The 19051-nt window shown below is 47.3% G+C and overlaps 1 protein-coding gene across 19 annotated transcripts in view; it reads left to right on the top strand.

The window, feature by feature from the left end:
* Positions 1 to 19051, top strand: part of PTPRT (protein tyrosine phosphatase receptor type T) — a 1148549-nt gene that overhangs the window by 555241 nt on the left and 574257 nt on the right. For all 19 annotated transcript variants that reach the window (XR_012061742.1, XM_072944247.1, XM_072944255.1 and 16 more), the window contains one exon: positions 5531 to 5705. Coding sequence is in view for 18 of the 19 variants with exons in the window: in XM_072944247.1 (XP_072800348.1) it covers positions 5531 to 5705 (175 nt within the window). In the remaining variant the exon portion in view is untranslated. The remainder of the gene's footprint in view (positions 1 to 5530; positions 5706 to 19051) is intronic.

The following is a 19051-nucleotide window of genomic DNA, read 5'->3' as shown; positions in this document are numbered from 1 at the left end:
CCTGAGCTTTCAAAGGAAGGATATACTTAATGGCTGGAAAATATTACAGGAGCCAAAAGAAGATTTCCAACAAGCGAAAGTGGTGACATGGGCCCAGCGGTCTCATAGACTCTTCCACAGGCTTGCACGTGCATCATCCATGTCACACTTGTCTCTGGCTTTTCCTGGGGCTTTGACTTCCCTTCACCATCCTGCTCCTCTTTCCTAGCGTCCTAGCATCTGCATCCCTGTGCACTTCCATGGCACCCGACGTCATGGCTGGGAAGGTTTACTCTCTCACCTTGTCACTGGGCTGTGGTCCACTTCAAAAACCTGGCACCGCCCCTCTGCCACCCCTCCCTGTGCGCCCTCCAGCCTTCTCGTTGCCTGTAGGCTTGGGTTTCTGGATCGTTTCCTGCTTAATGAAACCTCCCTTTGTTTTCTCCCCTTGTATTTTCTCTTCTCCTCTGTCTGGGGCTGAGACAGTGACTGGCACTTGGTTCTCTCTGCTTAAATCCCTTCTTATGCTGTTGCAGAATTCTGGCATCTGAGCCTCTTACCATCCCTGGTCTTCTACAACCCCTCCTAATCTCTGCTTCTGGGTCCCCTGAGTGACTGTCCAGGTGCCATGACCTTGAGCACCTGCTTTCCCTTCTGGCTGGGCTCATCCTCCTGAACTTAAACTCCATTCCTCCTTGCCCGTGGTCCATCACAGCACTGTTTCCTACCATGGCTCTGGGCTCTCCTGTCTGTCCCTGTCCTGCTGTTGCTTGCTCCCAATATGACAAGTGTGATTATCGAAAGGCCTATTTTCCAGCAATTTTATAAGACAACCTGCAATTTCCTATCCTTCCGTGGGAGAAAGCCTGGTGTTTCAGGAGCTAGAGAGGAAAATGTAAATCATCCAGGGAGATGCACTGAATCCTCTCTGGACCTGCTGGAATCTGACATCATAAAGAAGAAAACTTAAATAATAGTGGAGGAGATACCAAAATAAAATTTAAACTAAATGTGAAACATTAATGCTTTGCATTTAGTCCTTTGCTTTTTGTGTTAATTTCTCATTGCTGACATTTCACAAACTTAGTGACTTAAAACAACAAAAGTTTATTTATAGTTGTGGAGATCAGAGGTCAGAAATGGGTCTCACTGGGCTAAAATCAAGGTGTTGGCTTCTGGAGGCTCTAGAGGAGAACCTAGCCCCTTCCCTTTTCTAGGCCCTGGAGGCTGCCCCACATGCCTGGGCTTGTGGCTCCCTCCTCCACCGCGAAGCTGTCAGTTACGTTCCTCTGACCTCTGCTTCTGTCACCACATCTCCTGCTCTGACTCTGACCCTCTGGCCTTCCTTTTCTGCATATAAGTCCTCTTGGATAATTCAGGTTATCTTCCCCATCTCAGAATCCTTCATTGTATCTTCAGAGTCCCTTTTGCCACGTAAGGTGACGTATTCAACAGGTTCCAGGAATTAGGATGTGGACGTCTTGGAGGGGCCCTGAGCCTGCTTACCTTCCTTCACTGGCTAATTTCATGGTTAATTTCAAGAGCTCCACTAACACCAGAGCATGCCCTCATGTGCTAAACGTTTTACATGCCTTCTCATTTATGCGTCACAGTAACTCTGCAAAGCAAGCACCAGTATCAAATCCTTCGTGTAAATGAGGAAACAAGCTCAGAGAAATGATATCGCCGGCCCCAGGTTGCACACGCTGGGTACTCACGTGCGTTCGTTTTCTTATCAGCCCCTATCCTGCCTTTCTGTCCGCTCCCCTTCTGCCTTCTCCCCAGTTTCCCAAGTAACTGTAGCCTCCTGGGACCACCAGGGATCTGCCACATCTGGGAGAGATTGCCTTGAATTTGAAAACAGTTGCAGTTGGGGGGTTTTATATCAGATTGGTTTGCTTATTTATTTATTGGCATGTTTTTCCCGCTTGGATTTTTATTCTTATGTTTTTCTACTTTTTCAGTTTTGTTAGGTAGAATTATTACAGGTCGACTGCACATACACATTATATTGCATGTAAATACATATATACAGTATACTGCACATTTTGTTTTAGTTTACATATATGTACTAATTGTTTCTAAGAACAGATGAGATCTTTAGCTTTTTAAACTTACATAGGTATCAAAGGAATAAAGCCAACTACGAAGTAAAAATCAACAGAATACAGTAACCCAATTGTAAAGGACAGTCAAAGATGCTTACACATATTCAAGAAATCAAAATAATAATTATACTTCCTTATCCTTAACATTCAATATTTTTATGAACATGCAGCTCAGTTATTCTGGTCTTCATAACTTTGATCCAGTAGCTAGTGGGCCATTTCAATCTGAAGATTTAGGTTTTATTTAAATGTAGTGACCTAGTGGATCTGGGGATAGGATTTGTGTTCTATTCATTTAGTTTTCTTCCTCAGGACCCCAGCTGTTTATCTGGGAGTTAGGCGTCCTGTCTCTGTTTTCTTTATCGATTTTTCTCTCTCCAGTTCTTTTTATCTCGGGCTTTCTTTGCTATCTGGATTCTCTTTTTTTCCCCCAAGCCTGTCCTCCAGGTCACTGATTTTCTGCAATGCTGATTCTGCTGTTCACTTCGAATGCTGTTTTGGATTCTGCCAAAGGCATTGTTTACTATAATTCTTCTCTTAGTCCCTCAAGAAGTCTTTTCTTTCCTCATACTTTTCCTTGTCCACTCTCCTCTGAGCCCGTGTTCCGTAGATCCCATGGGTTTCCATTGCTCATGGTCTCTCCTTCTGTATTCAAAGAGTTGGATGTTGGAGGGAGAGCTCTGGGTCTCATGAGCTGTCTGTTTGGTTGGAATAGATGCATTTTGCTTACCCCCCACACCTCCTATACAACAAACCTCTCTCCATCCCCATCTTTGCCTTTGTGTGTGTGTCCTAGTTAAAACACTGGCAGTAAGTAGTTAGATCCTCTTCATGCCTGTTACCCAGGGAATGAAGGTGCTGAATGGAGATGAGTGATGGGAGGGTAGTTACCCCGCAACATACAGGGTGTTTTCAGGACAGGCTCTAAACTGGGTGCCCTGCAACTAAAATCCCAGCTCTGCCGCTTCCAGGCTGTGCAACCTTAGGTGGGTGGTTTCACTTCTCTGAGCTTCAGCTTCCTCATTTATACAATGGAGATAGTAAGTGTGCCCACCTGATAGAATTTCGTGAGAAATTAAGGAGAAGACACGTAAAACACTTAGCTTAGTCACTCTTAGCTTAAAAAAGAAAGACAACAGTGCTTATTATGTTACAAATAAATCAGGTTAGAAAATACCTACGCAGAGCCTCATCACTCCCTTCCTACCACAGTGGCCTTGGGAGGCCTTGCTCAGCAGTGAGGAAGGTGGGTTCCTTCTGGGGACTGCATCTTTTCCCAGCCCCTCCCACACATTCAGCCACCTCTTCCTCAAATCAGGACACATTCCCGGCGTTTGCCAGAATTTCCTCTACTCCCTCATTGAACTCTTTTGGGAAAGGGAATTGTACTGGGTGTTTGGTCAGATCTCATATTTTGGTCAAGTTGTACCTTATTTTGCAAAAGTGGGTCGGGGTACGAGGCAGTTGGTTGGCCGTGTTGGCCCTAAGGCTTCCCCCCTTCCTTTTCCTTCGTTGGGTTTTGTCTGGTGATGCTGCTTAGTTTCTGGAAGGTGAGGGGGTTGGGGCTGCCTCTCATACTGCCATGGCTTTTGGAAAGTACCACTTGTTTTATTATTTTCAAGTGGAAAATCAATACATGTTTGAGGCAGAAAGCCTAAAGAATGCCAAAAAGTGAAAAAGAGGAAGATCGTCACCTGCAATCTGTCCAGTCCGGAGCAAGTCTTATGGAGGCCCCGGTTACTTTGTGTTTCTTGGTTTCCTGATCGCTGCCCTCCCTGCTGTCCCACCTCATTGGCTTCGTTTAGCTGAGCACAGTGGCTCTACCCCTTCTTTTCTTTTTTTAAATATATATTTTTATTGAAGTATAGTCTATTTACAATATGTCAATTTTTGGTGTACAGCACAATGATTCAGTCATCTAGGAACAAATATATATTTATTTTCATATTCTCTTTCACCATAAGTTACTACAAGATAATGAATATAGTTCCCTGTGCTACACAGTATATACTTGTTGTTTATTCTTTATATATCTGTTAGCATCTGCAAATCTCTAACTCCCAACTTGTGCCTCCCCACCGCCTTCTCCCCACCCCATATCTACCCCGCCTTGTGTCCCTGTCCCGACACGCCCCTGAAGAGGGTGGTCAAGATGATGTGGGTGAAAGTAGGTCATGCATGTGGTAAAACTGTTTATTTTGCACGGGAAGCGATGAAGATCACATCTCGGAAGACTCAGGGCACGGGAAAACTCATAAATCATAAGGTTTCCCTAAATCTGACCAGACAATTAAAATACTCAATTTTACTTTTAGGGAAAAAATTACATTAAGGCAGGCAGTGAAGAGAAGGTCTCAGTGAAAAGAATACTTGGCTTAAAGCTGGAAAACCTGAATAGGAAACTTAATGCTCTGCATATTTATCCAGCCTCGCTGATGTTGGAATTCTTCTAAGAGGAGCAGCAATAATACACACCTCAAACACAGCTAAGACCCAGGCCCTGGCACGTATCAGGGGCCTAATAAGTATTCACTCAAACTACATCCTCATGCATGTGCCTTCCCAGTTATTGTAACTTGCTACTGTGGGAAGGGTCTTACTCAGATTCAGAGTATCGCATCTAAGATTCAGGATGGTCAAGACAAAAATACTGTGCTCATGTTGATTCTAGGAATGTTTACCAAGTTGGGAGGCTTCAGGGCACGGTGGGTGCTGGAGATGAAGAATGAAGTCCTGCGCTGGGGGAGCTCACAGTCAGCAGTGGGAAACGGTTGCAGGCAAAAATGTGTGCGAAGTTTGCATCACACACAAGAGAGTGAGGGGCTTCCAGGAGGTGGTGTGACAGTCAGGGGAACTTCCTGGAGATGCTGATGAGCTGTTTAAGGGAGAGGGAGTATCTTCAGGCAGACAGGAGGGTTCCAGGAAGAGGAAGGAGCATCTACCTAGGAGGAGAGGTGTTGAAAAGCCCTCATCCATACCCTGCCCAGGAGGACAGAATGGTCCCTGTTGGGGGTACTTAGAGCCTGTGGGTGGGGTACCAGGGCACCAGCTGTTTATTGTCACTTCATGGACTGTCTTTTCAAGAACCAGCCTGAGTCTGTCTTTGGGGAAACCCTGCGAGTTTTGCTTAAGAGATGAAGGAATATGGGAGGAAGCTTAAGGGGCTAAGTGCCAACCCCAGACGCAGAGGAGCAAGGAGCCAAGGTATTTAGAAGGGGCTGCGCCCTCTCTTCTTGCTGAAAGGCATCCACCATCTTGAGTCAGCTCACTAGTGTTAGTAATTTATTCATAAATCATGTCACTTGTAGAAACCAGCCATGGAGACTCCTTATTATGGAAAGTCATGGCCCTTGGGGGCGTGGGGACCAGTGGAGCCTCCACACTGGGGATCATCCAGGAGCTTGTGATAATGTGATTTCTCCCTTCCTTCCTCTGTCCTGCAGCAATGGAATGGCCGGGACACGGCCCTCATGGTCACCCGCGTGGTCAACCACAGACGCTTCTCGGCCACAGTCAGTGTGGCAGACACTGCCCAGAGGAGCGTGAGCAAGTACCGCTGTGTGATCCGCTCTGATGGTGGCTCTGGTGTGTCCAACTATGCCGAGCTGATTGTGAAAGGTGAGTGCTACCAGCCCGTGCCTCTCCCAGGTGGTGGATTTCATGGGTACCCCTTGGCCCCATCTTACCATGTTGGGAGAAGCTAAGGTTCCCCCTCTTTTCTCATCTGCTGCTCCTCCACCCATTCAGCAGAGTGAGACGCAATTTCCAATTCTCCCCACCCACACACAGCAAGAGAGGGGTGGAAGTTATTGTAAAATCATGCAATATCACATTGTTATTCAAAGTTGAGGCTTACCTGTAGGATTTGTATATGAAAGCTTCTGGAATATATAACACAGAAGACATATCCAAATTCAGCTCTGTCTTGCACTTAAAAGTTACAGTATAACAAGCATGTCAAATGTTAGTATAAATGTGTATTTTGCTGTCATTAAAAAGTATTTAATAATCATACATGTAAATGACTGTATCAGACTAGAAATTAAAACATCAAATTTTGACTAAAATCAAATTTCCTTTAACATAAATTTATGTTCAAAAAATTAAAAACACATAAAATGTTAACTGATTATTTTAAATATTTGATATGTTAATAAAAGCAACGTTAGCAGTGCTAAAAAAAAGTTACAGTGAACCAACGTCCTGTGTTTCGGTGGCATTCTGTTACAGTGTTCAGAGAGAACACTTGTTTCTGATGGAGATTTTAATTGAAAACTCGATTTAATGACAATGTTTTGGAAGGACTTTTGAAATAAGTAGCCCCCTCCCTCCCACCCCACTGGCTTTGATTCAGGTTTTTTCAGTTTTCTTCTTCTTGTTCACCTTGAGGTATCGTTGACGTGTTTTTCCATTAAAATGTGCATTGTTCCTGCTTCTTTCAGGGAGCTGGACACTCCATCCACTTTTGAAAGGCTGTGTAATCTTTGTTACAATGCTTAATTGTTGTATACTATTTCATCAAGTGAATCATCCTTTTAAAAAAAGTCTCCCTCTCTGGCCTCATTTAGGTAATTCCAGGTGTTTTTGTTTTTGTTTCATCTTTCCTTTGTGCATGCGACAATTAACACCTCAATTGAGTTCCTCAGAAGAGAACATTTTTATTCTGTTCAACCAGATTATCTCCTTGGATAAATTCCCTGGGGGTAGAGTTGGTAGGCCAAAGAATATGAGCATCTTTATGGATTTTTCTTTGTGTTGCAATATTGCTTTTGCAAAAAACAAAACAAAACAAAAAAACAACTGGTTTGACAGCTTACACTGGGAAACAGCAGTGTATGGATGTACTCATTTTCCAGTGTTATGTTCGCCGATTAAAATTTTAATGTAGCATAATTTAGTGAATGAAATAATGAAGCTGTTCATCTTAATGCTCGCTGAAGAATGACACCCAGTGCGTTTGAAGGTAAAACCATCGCTCCATCCCCTGGAAACCTCCTGAGTTGGTTTCCTTGATCAGAGCATGCTTTGGTGTGAAACCTTGACCTCTCTCTGCCTCCCCCATGTCATGGTACCCTTGTCTGGGCAAGATGGGACTGCAGCCTGGGATTCTCTTCTTATGCTGCTATTGTCCCAACTCCAGACGGAGACATGTGGCTGCCCGTTTGTCACTCATCAGGTCTCAGCCTGACTGTAATCATTCGTCGTCTCTGAGTCACTCTCCCCTGACCCCTACATTTTGATGGTCGCCTTCTATCACATCACCTTGTCTCTTTTTCACTCATCACATTTCCAAAGTATATGTTTTCTTAATTTTGTTTACTTGGCAATTTTCCGTCTCCCCCTTGAGGATATCAGCTCTGTGAAAAGAGGGGTGTCTTCTGTTTGGTTCCTGGTTCACAGTCAGTCCCCCCAGCTCAGTGGCGCGCCTGGCATGAGTGCTGAAACCCCCCAAGCCAGCTGAGGTTGCCCGCGCTCAACTGCTTTCACCTGCGCAGTCAGTCACTTCATAAGGTTTCACCTTAAAATATTTGTTGAATGGTGGGTAAGTAAAGGAATGCTTGGCCTCAGCAGGAATTCTTTTTGTCACCAGAGTGTTGTGGACACTTCAGCTGTAGATTCACAAACTGGGCGGTCACGGACAAAACTACTAACAGGAAAAAAAAATCATCTTTAAAAAATTTACATTGAGTGCCATTAATGTATAAAAGAGACCATCATTTTGATCGCATTAGGCTCGTATCTCGGCTTTTTGGTGCTGTAAGATTGATTTGTGTGTCACAGTGGCCTTGGCAGGTCTTTCGGGTGCTCGGTGAATATGTACTCGGTGAATATGTAATTTCCTGAGCTGTGCCCTCTGCAACTCTTCCTCTTTAATGGCGACCTCCCACACCGGAATGGGGGCCATCCGGGAGGGGGACTGTGTTTTCTCGTGTGCTCCATGGTCTACCCAGCACCGTGCACATGCCTGGTGCAGAGTTGGCAATGAGAGCAGAGGGTGAAGGACCATGGCGCTAGTGCAGGGTTCTGGACTTCCCACACGCAGACAAGTGGAACCAGAAAATGCCTCGTTTAGTCTTTCCTTGTGTCCCCAGGTGTGGAGGAGGAGGTGTGGGAAGCCAAATCCAGAGGTTTCTGGGGCAGAGGGGGTGATTTCCATGGTGAAGCATCCCTGCCTTTGTTTGGAGGGCTGGCTGGGGTTTCCTGGGACAGTGATTTATCCTTTGCTGGCTGTGTGTCCTGGGTCTGAGTTCAGCCTGGGGGGAGCCATGCAGTGACCACGTTTGTCCACATGACCCATGAGCCATTGCTGCTCTGTCCCCTCACCTGCAGCCCTCGCTGCTCTGTTTTAAGGGACAAGCTGGGTGGCCTCCTTCAGAGGCCCCTTCATGGTGGGCAGTGGTGGCTTGGTGCTCCTGGTAACCAGGACCCTTTATATTACACCTTATTGAAATCCTTTATTAAATATCATGTTTTTAGTGTCTGTTTTTTCCCCATTGCATTTTTTCCCCTTCTTACATTTAGATGGTGGTAAGCTGGAAGCTGGGCCCCTCGAATGTAGAAGTTCCTTCACATTTGCGGTCTCATTTAGTCCTGCCTGTGGCTTTGCACCTTGGTTTCATTTTAATTCGCCTTGTGGCTGGGAGAGCAGCCACGAGCAGGTGGAGAAACAGGGAGAGGTCCTCAGAGGCAGAGTGGGGGTGAACCAGCGGCTGGCTCAGGCTATTTTGGTCACATCTGGAGGGCCTGAGGATCATGGCCTTTTTGGCATCTGGGGTACTAACTTCCAGTTTCCTAAAGAAACACACACACACACACACACACACCCTAAAAAGCTGACGGTACCCAAGCCAAACAAGAAACTGAAAGGTACCGACACCCAGAAGCAGCAGCAAGCAGAGGAAGCCTGTCACCCTGGAGCGTGCGGCCAGGAACTTCCCTGAAGGCCCCAGGAACTTCCCTGAAGGCCCCAGAGCTCTGCGGGGCAAGTATCTTATGAAGAATGACTCACTTATGTCTTAGAGCCCCTTGCCACGGCTGAGCCAGACTGCTTAAATACATTAGTACTGAAGTATTTGCACTTGTTAAAAACAAACAAACAACAAAAAAGAGAAAAAATAGAAATCTGCCTTCTTTCCTGGTGGGGAGAAAATCTGATGAAACAAAACAAAACAAAACAAAACAAAATCTTCTCAAGGGCTAAGTGCTCTCCCAGGAGACAGGGCTGCTCCCCAGATTTAACTTCCCGTTCCTGGTTTACAAGTCACGCAGATTGTGTGGGCTGAGAGGGAGGGAGCAGATCCTGGGGCATCCCAGGAAGACAACCACCCCGGCCAGCGTTTTCCCCAGGTTTCCTCCGTTTAGTTCTAATTCAGAGACAGGGAAGGACTCTGGAGCCGGAATGCCCGGGTTGGAATCCTGGCCCCGTCTCATCGCAGCGCTGTTACCTCAAACTTCACCCTCTCCCAGCTTATCTGGGAGAGGGGCTATAGGATTACCTCCCTCACAGGGGTGTGTGTGTCCTGAGGATTACATGAGACAATGGATGTAGGGGTTCTTAGAACAGTGCTTGGCCCACTGACCTATAAGGTTTTGTTAAAGAAAATAAATGACTTGCCAGGATGAAAGGTGGTGAAGTCATGAATGGGTGGGTGCGGCAGGTCCCCTGACCCGGGTGCCATACCGATTTGATTGGTATCTACGTGGCCCTGGAGAAATCAGTTAAGGCCTCCTCTGCAGAGTGGGGACCAGCGCCTTCTCCCTATTCAGTCACGTGCTGAGCGTTCAGAAAGGAAGGGAGGAAATATAAAAGTAGGGGTCAATATGTGGGCTTGAGAACATTTGAGTCATGGGGTTCCCCACTAGGTCAGACTCCCCGGGTTCCCTCCTGTATCCACCACTGGTGAGCCAGGAATCTGGGACAAAAGAAAAGGTGGTTCTGCTTGTGCTCATCCACCTCACCACCTGGCATCATTCATTCAGAACTGGGGCCGTGCTGGGGTTGAGAGGTCATAGGCCCCTCAGTGCCCAGGAGTGCCAGGGGCTGGAGGCCCCTCTGATGGCTTTGGCAGCAGACGCTTGTGCTGGGCCAAGCTATGGAGGGTGGAGGTCCAGGCTGGGTCTCTGTCTTTCCCTGAACAGGTGTGTCTATGGCTGTCTGGCTTGTGGCTCGTGTGTTAGCCGGGAATTGTGAGCATTAGTGCCTCGGAAGATGACACCTAATTTGAGTGTAGGTAATACCAAATTCTCGGGGCGACACACCAGATCAAAATGAAAGCAAATTGAAATTACTTAATTCTGAAGAGCTGTTTATTGAGTTGTGATAATGTGCCTGGTGTACATTAGATTACTCTATAATTGAGGTTTTGCTCATTTGACAATCTGGCCCCTCAACCTACCTATTCCAGACCAGTGCTCATAAATGCACTAATTCTCTCTCTATTTCTAGGTTTCCCAGTGTCTCTGATTTCAAGGTGTTTTAACTTATTCCAAGGGCGTAGATCTCTTCAACCAAACTTATGCAGATGTGATCCTGATGAAAATTTTCTAACACACAAAAAATTTGTTGGTGGAAGTGATTTTTAAATTTGTCTTCTAGTTCCATTTAACAACCTACCATGGGCTCAAAACCTTCCTGTCAATATACAGATTAGTGCCCGGAAGAAATCCAGTACTGGTGCTGAGAGTCAGATGTTCTCATTTAAGTACTGACATGACTTTCCATCAAGGCAGCTGGGTAGGGTCGAGAGTAGGGATTTTGGATGTAAACATCTTGAGTTTTGATCTCGATCCTGGCCCCAGTTGTCTGTGTCTTCAGGCAGTGCATGTATTTGCCTCAGTTTCCTCATCTGTTCAATGGGGGTAAATACATTTAATTGGACTTTTATGAGAGGGAGACATTAGATGTATAGCTCCTAATACCCAGTTAAATCTGTAACTCAGTAATCATATTTTACTATTATTAAGGGGTACGGACCAAATAAATGGTCCGTTTTCCTTTTTCGGCTTAAAGGAATGATAACCTGGACTATGGAGATTTAAATTTAGTCATCTTAAGTTCTCTTTCCTCTAGAATGGGACTGAGGTCATCAATTGCAGCCCATTGGCCAAGTCAGTTGCAGAAATGCTTTACTTCTGTGACACTGCGTTTTTCTTTTTCTTTTACCATTTTGTTTTAGTACTTAAACTCCTCTTGAAGTTGTACTGGATTTTAACGTGTTCAGCCTGCATTCTGAGATGGCGATGGCGGGCAGGTGCGACTGTCCTGTTCTAGGGCACATGCTGCACAGCCGACCATTGTCCTTACATGGCTCATTTTGTTCACGTCTCTAGTCTGGCTCCGGTAGGCCTGTGAGTTTATAGCCTCTGGTTTAAAGATTGCATGGCTGGAGTAGCTGACTTGTTCTTGTATTCATTTGTTTAAGAGTTCGTTGAGCCCCAGCTGTGTGTCAGGAAGCGTCGTATGCTCTCAGTCTGGCGGAAGAATCGTGTAATCCTATGATGCATGGCCATTTAGTTGTGTTGGGCACTTACTATACTATCTTACTAATTCTATCAATAACCCCATGCTACAGGGGTTGTTAGCATCTCCCTTTTACAAATGAGGGCATGGAGGATCAGAGTGGCTAGGTAATTATTCCAAGGCCACACAGCTTACACACGGCAGAGCTAGGTTTCAAACCCAGACCTGCCTGTGCTTCAGCTCATGCTCTTCCTTCTATACCACATTTGTTGCAAAACCCAATATGGTGGTGTCTGTAATCAGGTGTGAAATGGGGAAACACAGAGGATGGAACAACTAATGCAGTTTGGGAAAGTCTTGGAAGAGGTCTTAGAGTTCCATTGGAGCTCTGTCCTGTGGCCTGACAGGCTCATGAGCAAGGACACCCTGACTCCTAATTTTGAGACGTGAGTGGGTGACATGTTTAAGCCTGGAACTGTAGGCAGGGAGGGGGGCATTTGTAGAGGTATTTTTGTTTTGTTTTGTTTTGTTTTGTTTACAGAATAGGAGTTGTAACTTTATTCTGTAGGAGTCAGGGCCTCTGATGGGCCCTCCCCCATCCATGGTCCATGGACAGTGGTACACACACACTCCTGAGTCTGGACCTCTGCATCCATCTATTCTTCTCCCCAGTCCTGCCAGTGCCCAGTGGAAAACCATTGCTAGGCAGTGGCTTTGGCTAGAAGCAGCGCCTGTGTTTGGAAGAGGAGTGAAGATGAGAGGCACATAGGATAGGGACCCTCTAGAAGCAGACTTGGCAAAGATTTGAGTGTAATAAGTTTATTTGGGATTTAGAGAGGTGAGACAGGGAAGAAAGGACAGTCGATAAAAGGGACATTTTCAAGTGACTACTGCGGGCATCTGGAGCTCAGTCCTAACTGCAGAACTCTGAGACTCAGTGCAGACTCCTGCGGCCTGAGGGAGTTGGGTTATTTGTACCCTGACTCCTACCAGTCATTGGTGGAGGAGTTAATTTCCTGACACTTCTGGCCTGTTGCTCGGGATGGAGGGGGCCTTCCCGGAACTCGGATGAAGGCCAAAGCCTTGGAGATTCAGACAACTAGAAGTTGGTCTGCACTCACTGAAATAGTAAGGCCTGAGAGATGGAAGTGGGGGTACAACGGCTTCCGGTACAGGAACCCTGCAGCGTCTTCGGCCTTCCGAGACGACCAGGCCACGGGCCCCCATCTCTTCAGTGAGAGCAGCCAGGGAGGACAGCGGCGCGCTGGGAGAAGAGGCAGAGCCAGTGAGCACTCTGAACATTCAGCTGGGACAGCCCCTGGAGCTCCGTGAAGGCTGTCGTGAGAGCTGGACTCGGAGCACCGGTGTTTGTTCTCTGCAGGCCTTCCGAAGCAGAGAGGGGCTGGGGGCTCTGTGGCTCAGTGGTCAGAAAGCAGGCATGGGGTCAAAGAGCCTGGGCTGGAGTCTGGCCTCTGCCCTCCAGACTCCACTTCCTAAGTCTGCCTAGACCATCACCACTGTCCACCACCTCTCCTGTCAGTGCCCTAGGCCAGGAGGTGGCAAACTGCTCCTGCACAGGGCAGGACAGTCGGCGGCGTCGGCTTTGTGGGCCATCCCGTCTCTGGTGCAACCATTCAGCCCTGCTGTTGTAGACGAAGTAAAAGCAGTCCTAGACAACATGTAAGTGAATGAGGGAGGCTGTGTGGCAGTAAAACTTTATCTATAGAAACAGGCACAGAGCTGGATTTGACTCCTGGGACACAGTGTGCTGATCACTGCACGGGACCAAACCCCCTTCCTTTGCAGTTGGATGACTTTGCCAGCTTCCTCCCTGCCCCGCTCTTGCACCACTGACATCTCTTGAAAACAAATTAAATCATGGTGTTTCCTTAAAACCCTCCAAGAGTTTCTTAGCCTCAGAGTAAAACCCAAACTTCTTGACATGGTCTCTAGACCTGGCCCCTCTCTGTGTCTGACTCTGACCTCCCTCACCCCTGTTTGTCCTCTAATTCTCTTCTAGAGCCACACTAGTCTGTTTCCTCTTCCTCAAACCATAGCCACTTAAGTCTGACCTTAGGACCTTTGTACTTGCTCTTCTCTCTTTGCCCGAAATGCTTTTCTTCCCTATGATTATGTGGCTCATTTGCTTTGTTCACTCTGGTCTCCGCTCAGACATCGGCTTCTTGGAGAGCCTCCCCCGACCACGCTGCCTCTTGTATCTCTGTGCCATTGTCTCAGGCTCTGGTGTTTTCCGAGCTCTTACCACGGCCCGTCATTGCTATTCACATCTGTGTGTTACACACACTCCTGAAGGAAGACACTTTGTAGGTCTTGCTTCCTGATGGCTCCAGGACACCAGCACAGTACCCAGCATACAGGAGGTGCTCAAACATTGTTACATCCAGCGGGGCATTCTCAGAGCCTTCCTTCACAAGTACGCCAGGGGCGTTTCTGACTCCTCACATTCCTTCCTTTCCCAAGCTTCTCATTACTGTTTGAACTCCAGGTTTTCCTCCTACCCCTGAGGATGTTTTATATCCTTTATGGGTGCCTCTTTTAAAAAAAAAATCTTTTCCTTTAAAAATTTTGCCCCTTTATTCTTTTTTGCTAGTTATGGAAGCTGTAAGCTTTGTATTTCCCCATGTTCTTCCTATGGCCTTCCTTTGCCTTCTTTGGTTGCAATTTCGGGGCCTCAGGGTCTCAGTTGACCAGCCAGCATCATGCTACTTATCCAGTCTTCCATGTGGCCATGATGATGGTCATTTTAGAAACTTCTGGGCTTTCCTCAATGGCTGTCAGGGAAGGCTTGCCTTGAGGTGAGCCCTCCGTATTCCTCCCGAGTCCTGCCTCCTGGTGTGTCCCTGCTTCAGCCTGTGTCTGCAAGTTCAACACATGTTTACGTCAGACTTACCTGCTTCCTCCCTCCACTCCATATCTGACCCTAGTTTTCTTGGAAGATTTCAGAGAAACCTTAGTGTCTTCATCTTCTCTGCAGGCTCCATTCTCTGTAGGAAAATATCCTGATCCTCTTATTTTTTGTCTTTCTTTAGTTGTAACTTTTATCAATTTTTTTTTAACCATGACTGCTATTGGCAAGCACCTATACATTGCAAATCATAAGTCTTGGAGGTTCAAATCCTGGTCCTGCCCTGTGTTAGCTGTGTGTTAGGAATGGCATTTCATGACTGTCTAAATTATGAGATGGAGTAATAGTACAGCTTTTCTAGATTTGGGAGAGGGGTCGTGCATGTGTTCATCCTTTGTGAACTGTCCCTATATTTATGTTTGTCTTCATCAGTCTGCTTCATCCCCGCCTTTGCCAGCTGCCTGGTTTTTGCCCCTGACTCCCTCACTCTTGGATAACGTCCACTGTTAGCTTTCTGTGGGAAGAGAAAAATGACAGATGGAAGGAAAGTAGGAAACTTAACTTGAACATATGTGTGTGTGGGGAGGAGGCGAACTGGAAGATATCTATGTATATTGTACTCTTTATGGGCACAAAGACTAACTTATTTTTTTTAAAAAAAAGCGTAAATGTGGATAAATAAAACCTGACAAGTATTGGTTTCCTTGAATTATTTTGACTACTTCATCAGCTGCATGCTGATGGGTTGCATTAACACTTTTAACGCATTTGGAAATTAAATCAAACGGCAACTGCATTAAACCCTCATTCACTTGGAACATTACCCTCCTGTGTTCAAATGGAGGAATTATCTGGGGTATGGAATGAGCTGCAAGGACTGTGTGTTAGTGAGCTAACATTTGTGGACCATTTGTTGTGTGCTAGACACTGCCCTGAATGTTTCAATGAGGTTCTACTTAATCCTCACCTGCTCCCTTGTTTCAGATGAGGATGCTGAAGCCTGATTACCCAGCCTACTTAGAGTCTCAGAGCCCACGATCTGTCATAGACCTGCTGTAATTAAGACTTTTTTCTGAGCCTCCCAATGCTAATTTTCCATAATGTTCTCTTCTGTGGCAAATCTACATATAATATTGTTTCTGAGGACCAACGTTTCGGGCTCAGATTCAGATAAAGCTTGGGTTCCAGATCTGGAAGAGATGCTCCAGATCATTGCTTCTGTCCCCTTACTGGTGTCTGGTTTGCCTCTGAGGGGTTATAGCCTCTACCTAGATGAGTGGTTCTTAACCGAGGCTGATTTCATCTCCCAGGAGACACTTGGCAATGTCCTGAGACATTTTAATTGTCACACCTGGAAGGGGAGTATGGACATCTAGTGGGCAGAGGCCAGAGATGCTGCCAAATTTGTATGATGCACCAGATAGCCTTCCCAACAAAGATGATTCAGCCCCAAAGGCCAGTTGTGCTGAGGGCGAGAAGCTCTGACCCAGACCCCTCCCCATGGGGAGGCTGCTTGACGCCTCATACTGTGGTATTCGTCTGCGGTGTTGTAGGCTGCTGGCCGGGTGGGGCGTGAGACGAGGGAGAGAGAAGGCAGAGCTGGTCACGTGAGTGTGAAGAAGTACTTCAGCTCTTCTGAGCCCCAGTCTCTCTAAAACATTGACGTTTGATTTCTGGTTTATTCTGATATGGGGAGTGAGATAGGATGTCCAGGTGAACAGCCCACACCAGCCCAGCTGGCCCTGGGAGCTGTCACTGTGCCCACACTCCCCCAGCATGCCCCCTCTTCAGCCCATCAGTCGTCTACCTGCTGATGGAGCCCAGTGACTCCAAATGGGGATGGGTGGGATCGGGGAGGGGTGGACGAAACTCCTGTACACTTCAAAAGCAAACGTAACCACTCACCTAGAGATGATCCTCATGAAGAAATTGTAGCAACACGTTTAAACATTTAAAAAGCAAAGGTGGAGACTTGGCAGGAGGCAGAGGCTAAAAAGCAGTAACTCAGCAATTGCAGTGGGTGGACAGCGGGTTTCTGATGTAATCAGTGGGGTTCCTTATGCCTACCCTGCATTGTTTTTAAACTCCTCACTTGTGTCCCCTGCCCATGATGTGCTGGCACCCCAATCCAGGGAACGCAGAGCCGGTGCTCAGATGAGGTTTATCTCAGAAGGGAGGAGGCCTCTGTTTTGCTGCTAATCAAATCTGAACAACCATTTCTTGGGCCTCCGCGTCCCTATTTATCAAAAGAGCGGGTCTGTTCTACCGGTGGGTTTCAAACGCATTCCCCCCTTAAAGAGTAGCATGCCTTCCTAAAATAGGATGAAAAACAAGTGATGCGGCTCCGCAGAATCACGGGGCTCCTGGAATAGTATAAAATTTTAGTTTCCCCACCACCTGGGCAGGTGGATTTCTTTGCTGCTTTAAAGGGTGTTGTTTGTTTTTAAAATTCATCTCATCCTCCTCCTTTTTGATGCTTTCCTGGACCCAGGTAGAAAACGTAGCTAGGATTTGGCCTCTTCTCTTCTAAATGAGATGTGCCTGTTCTAGCTTTTCATTATTAATCAGAGGAGCAGGCCTGTTGCTTTAGATGCGTATCCAGAGGCAGATGTGACCAGCTTGCAGCTCAGTAAATGGAGCTCTTCCTCTCTGATGGAACAGTTTTTGGCAGAGTGGCTGGTCGTCTGTTCTCCGGGAGGGAAAGCCTCCTGTTTGAGTCAATCGGCAGCAAAATGTGCTCCGTGGTTTGCTCTTCTAATCCCTCACACACGTGAGTGGGGAACTGCTGGGCCCTCATGAGACAGGAGTGTGGTTAGCAGCGTCTCTGCGAGCAGTTGAAGGTGCTCTTCCTTAGCGGAGACGGCGAGGCAGGCGGGACTGGGTTTGACTCCTTGCTCTGCCCAGTTTTTGCTGTTGGATTAAACTCCACAAGTAACGGGGCCTCAGTGTCTCCATCTAGAAGAGGGACAGAATGATATTACTTGACTTACATTTTCTTAGGCTCAGTGAAATCAAGTGTGGAAATTACAGAGAGCAGGGCCTCCTCTCTACTAGCTGGGCAAGTGCAGAGACTCATGTGGTGGTGTTTTATTCTTTGTACCGTTTATTTCTCCTCCTGGGTGGGCAGGAAGGATACAATTCCCAGACTCCTGCCTCCAGATGAGGCCAGAGGACTATGTGCTGAAGTGATACATGCCTCTTCCAGGCCAGACCTGTAAAAACCCTCCGCCGTGCGAGCCTCATCGCTTCCGCTCCTGCTGTGACATTGGAGACCGCGAGGTGAGGCAGGTAGCATCTCCAGACAGCAGCCTGGGTCCCTGAATGGGATGTGGAGCCCAGCACCTCCCCACCCTGTGGCCTCACTGGGCTGTGACATGAGTGAGCAGCAGCTGAACCAACCGTGACTACTCCAGCTCCTGTTGAGGGAGCCTCGGTCCTTCCTGCCTTGACGGCTTTGAGACCTCATTCTGAGGTATCTACCTGTGTGGTGGGCAGACACGCATAGCATGCAGACCATGCCGTAATGCCCACTTGGCACTTAGTGGGGTCCTGACAGTGATTGGATGGGGTTTGCTGAGTCTCCCCTCCCAGCAAGGGGAGTTAGCTCGTTCTCTCTGCCTGCTGCCATCGGGACTGACTCATCAGTAGGCTGTTCCTTCTCTCTGGGCGTTGCTGCCACACGCACACAGTACTCACCTCTGTGGCTTTTATCGGTGGTGGTGGGGTGGTCACTGAGCTGACCACCCCTTTTGCCCTTGGCTTTTCTTCCCCTAGGTAGGTTAACGCAGCCCATTAGGTGACCTAGCCAGCTTGCAGGCCTAGGGACGAGGGTGACACTTCCAGCCATCTTCTCATGTCTCTGCTGAATCTTGGGCTTTGTTGATTTTATTCCCTGACTTCTGCAAGAAGCAGACGTGAAGGAAACTGCAGGATACCCACTTCCAGGCCTTGACCCACACCTGGAAGTTTACTGAGTATGGATGCAAGGGGCCTCACTTGTATGGCCTAATCCCCAAGCCACCGCCTTTCCCACCCTGCCTTATCCAGCCATGACTCCGGGACTCCTGATTGACTTCTGGTCCGGGATACCGTCAGTGGGCTGCTGCACCATTTCCAGAAGCCACTAAGAAGCAGCTCCTAGAAACACCAGTAGCCATTGTCTTTGACAGAGGGCCCATGACGGGTATTCCCGAGGCTGGGTCTCAGAAGAGTTCCCCTAATCCCAAATTTATCTGCAACCTGTGTGCTAACAGAAGCCACCCTTCCCTGTGGGATTTGGGTAGAATGAGCCCTCTTTCAAATTTCTGCATATTCCTAAGGCCTCATATTATGGTAACGTCTGCCCCTTCAGTTTCCATTCCCACTGGCTCTCAGTGTCAATTATCTCTCCCTCCTCACAGCTTCTCTTTGCTCCACAGCATCCAGATTTGGAACTCAGTCCCCTTCCCTTAGTTTTCCTTCATCCTTTCCCTGACACACACATGTACACATTCTTTGCACTGTGGTACTTTTGAGGATCTAGGGCAAGGGAAGGGGGTCACACCACAGAATTGCAGATGCCCCCAAATGGAGTACGAGGGGTGCCTGCTCTGGCACGTGCTCTGGCCACCCCGTTAGGAAGTCCTTGGTGGCTGCTGC

The sequence above is a fragment of the Vicugna pacos genome, chromosome 19 (assembly GCF_048564905.1).
Source record: "Vicugna pacos chromosome 19, VicPac4, whole genome shotgun sequence".
NCBI classification, from domain to species: domain Eukaryota; kingdom Metazoa; phylum Chordata; class Mammalia; order Artiodactyla; family Camelidae; genus Vicugna; species Vicugna pacos.
Note: the sequence above shows the minus strand (reverse complement) of the source record. Positions and strands in the feature narration are given on the sequence as shown.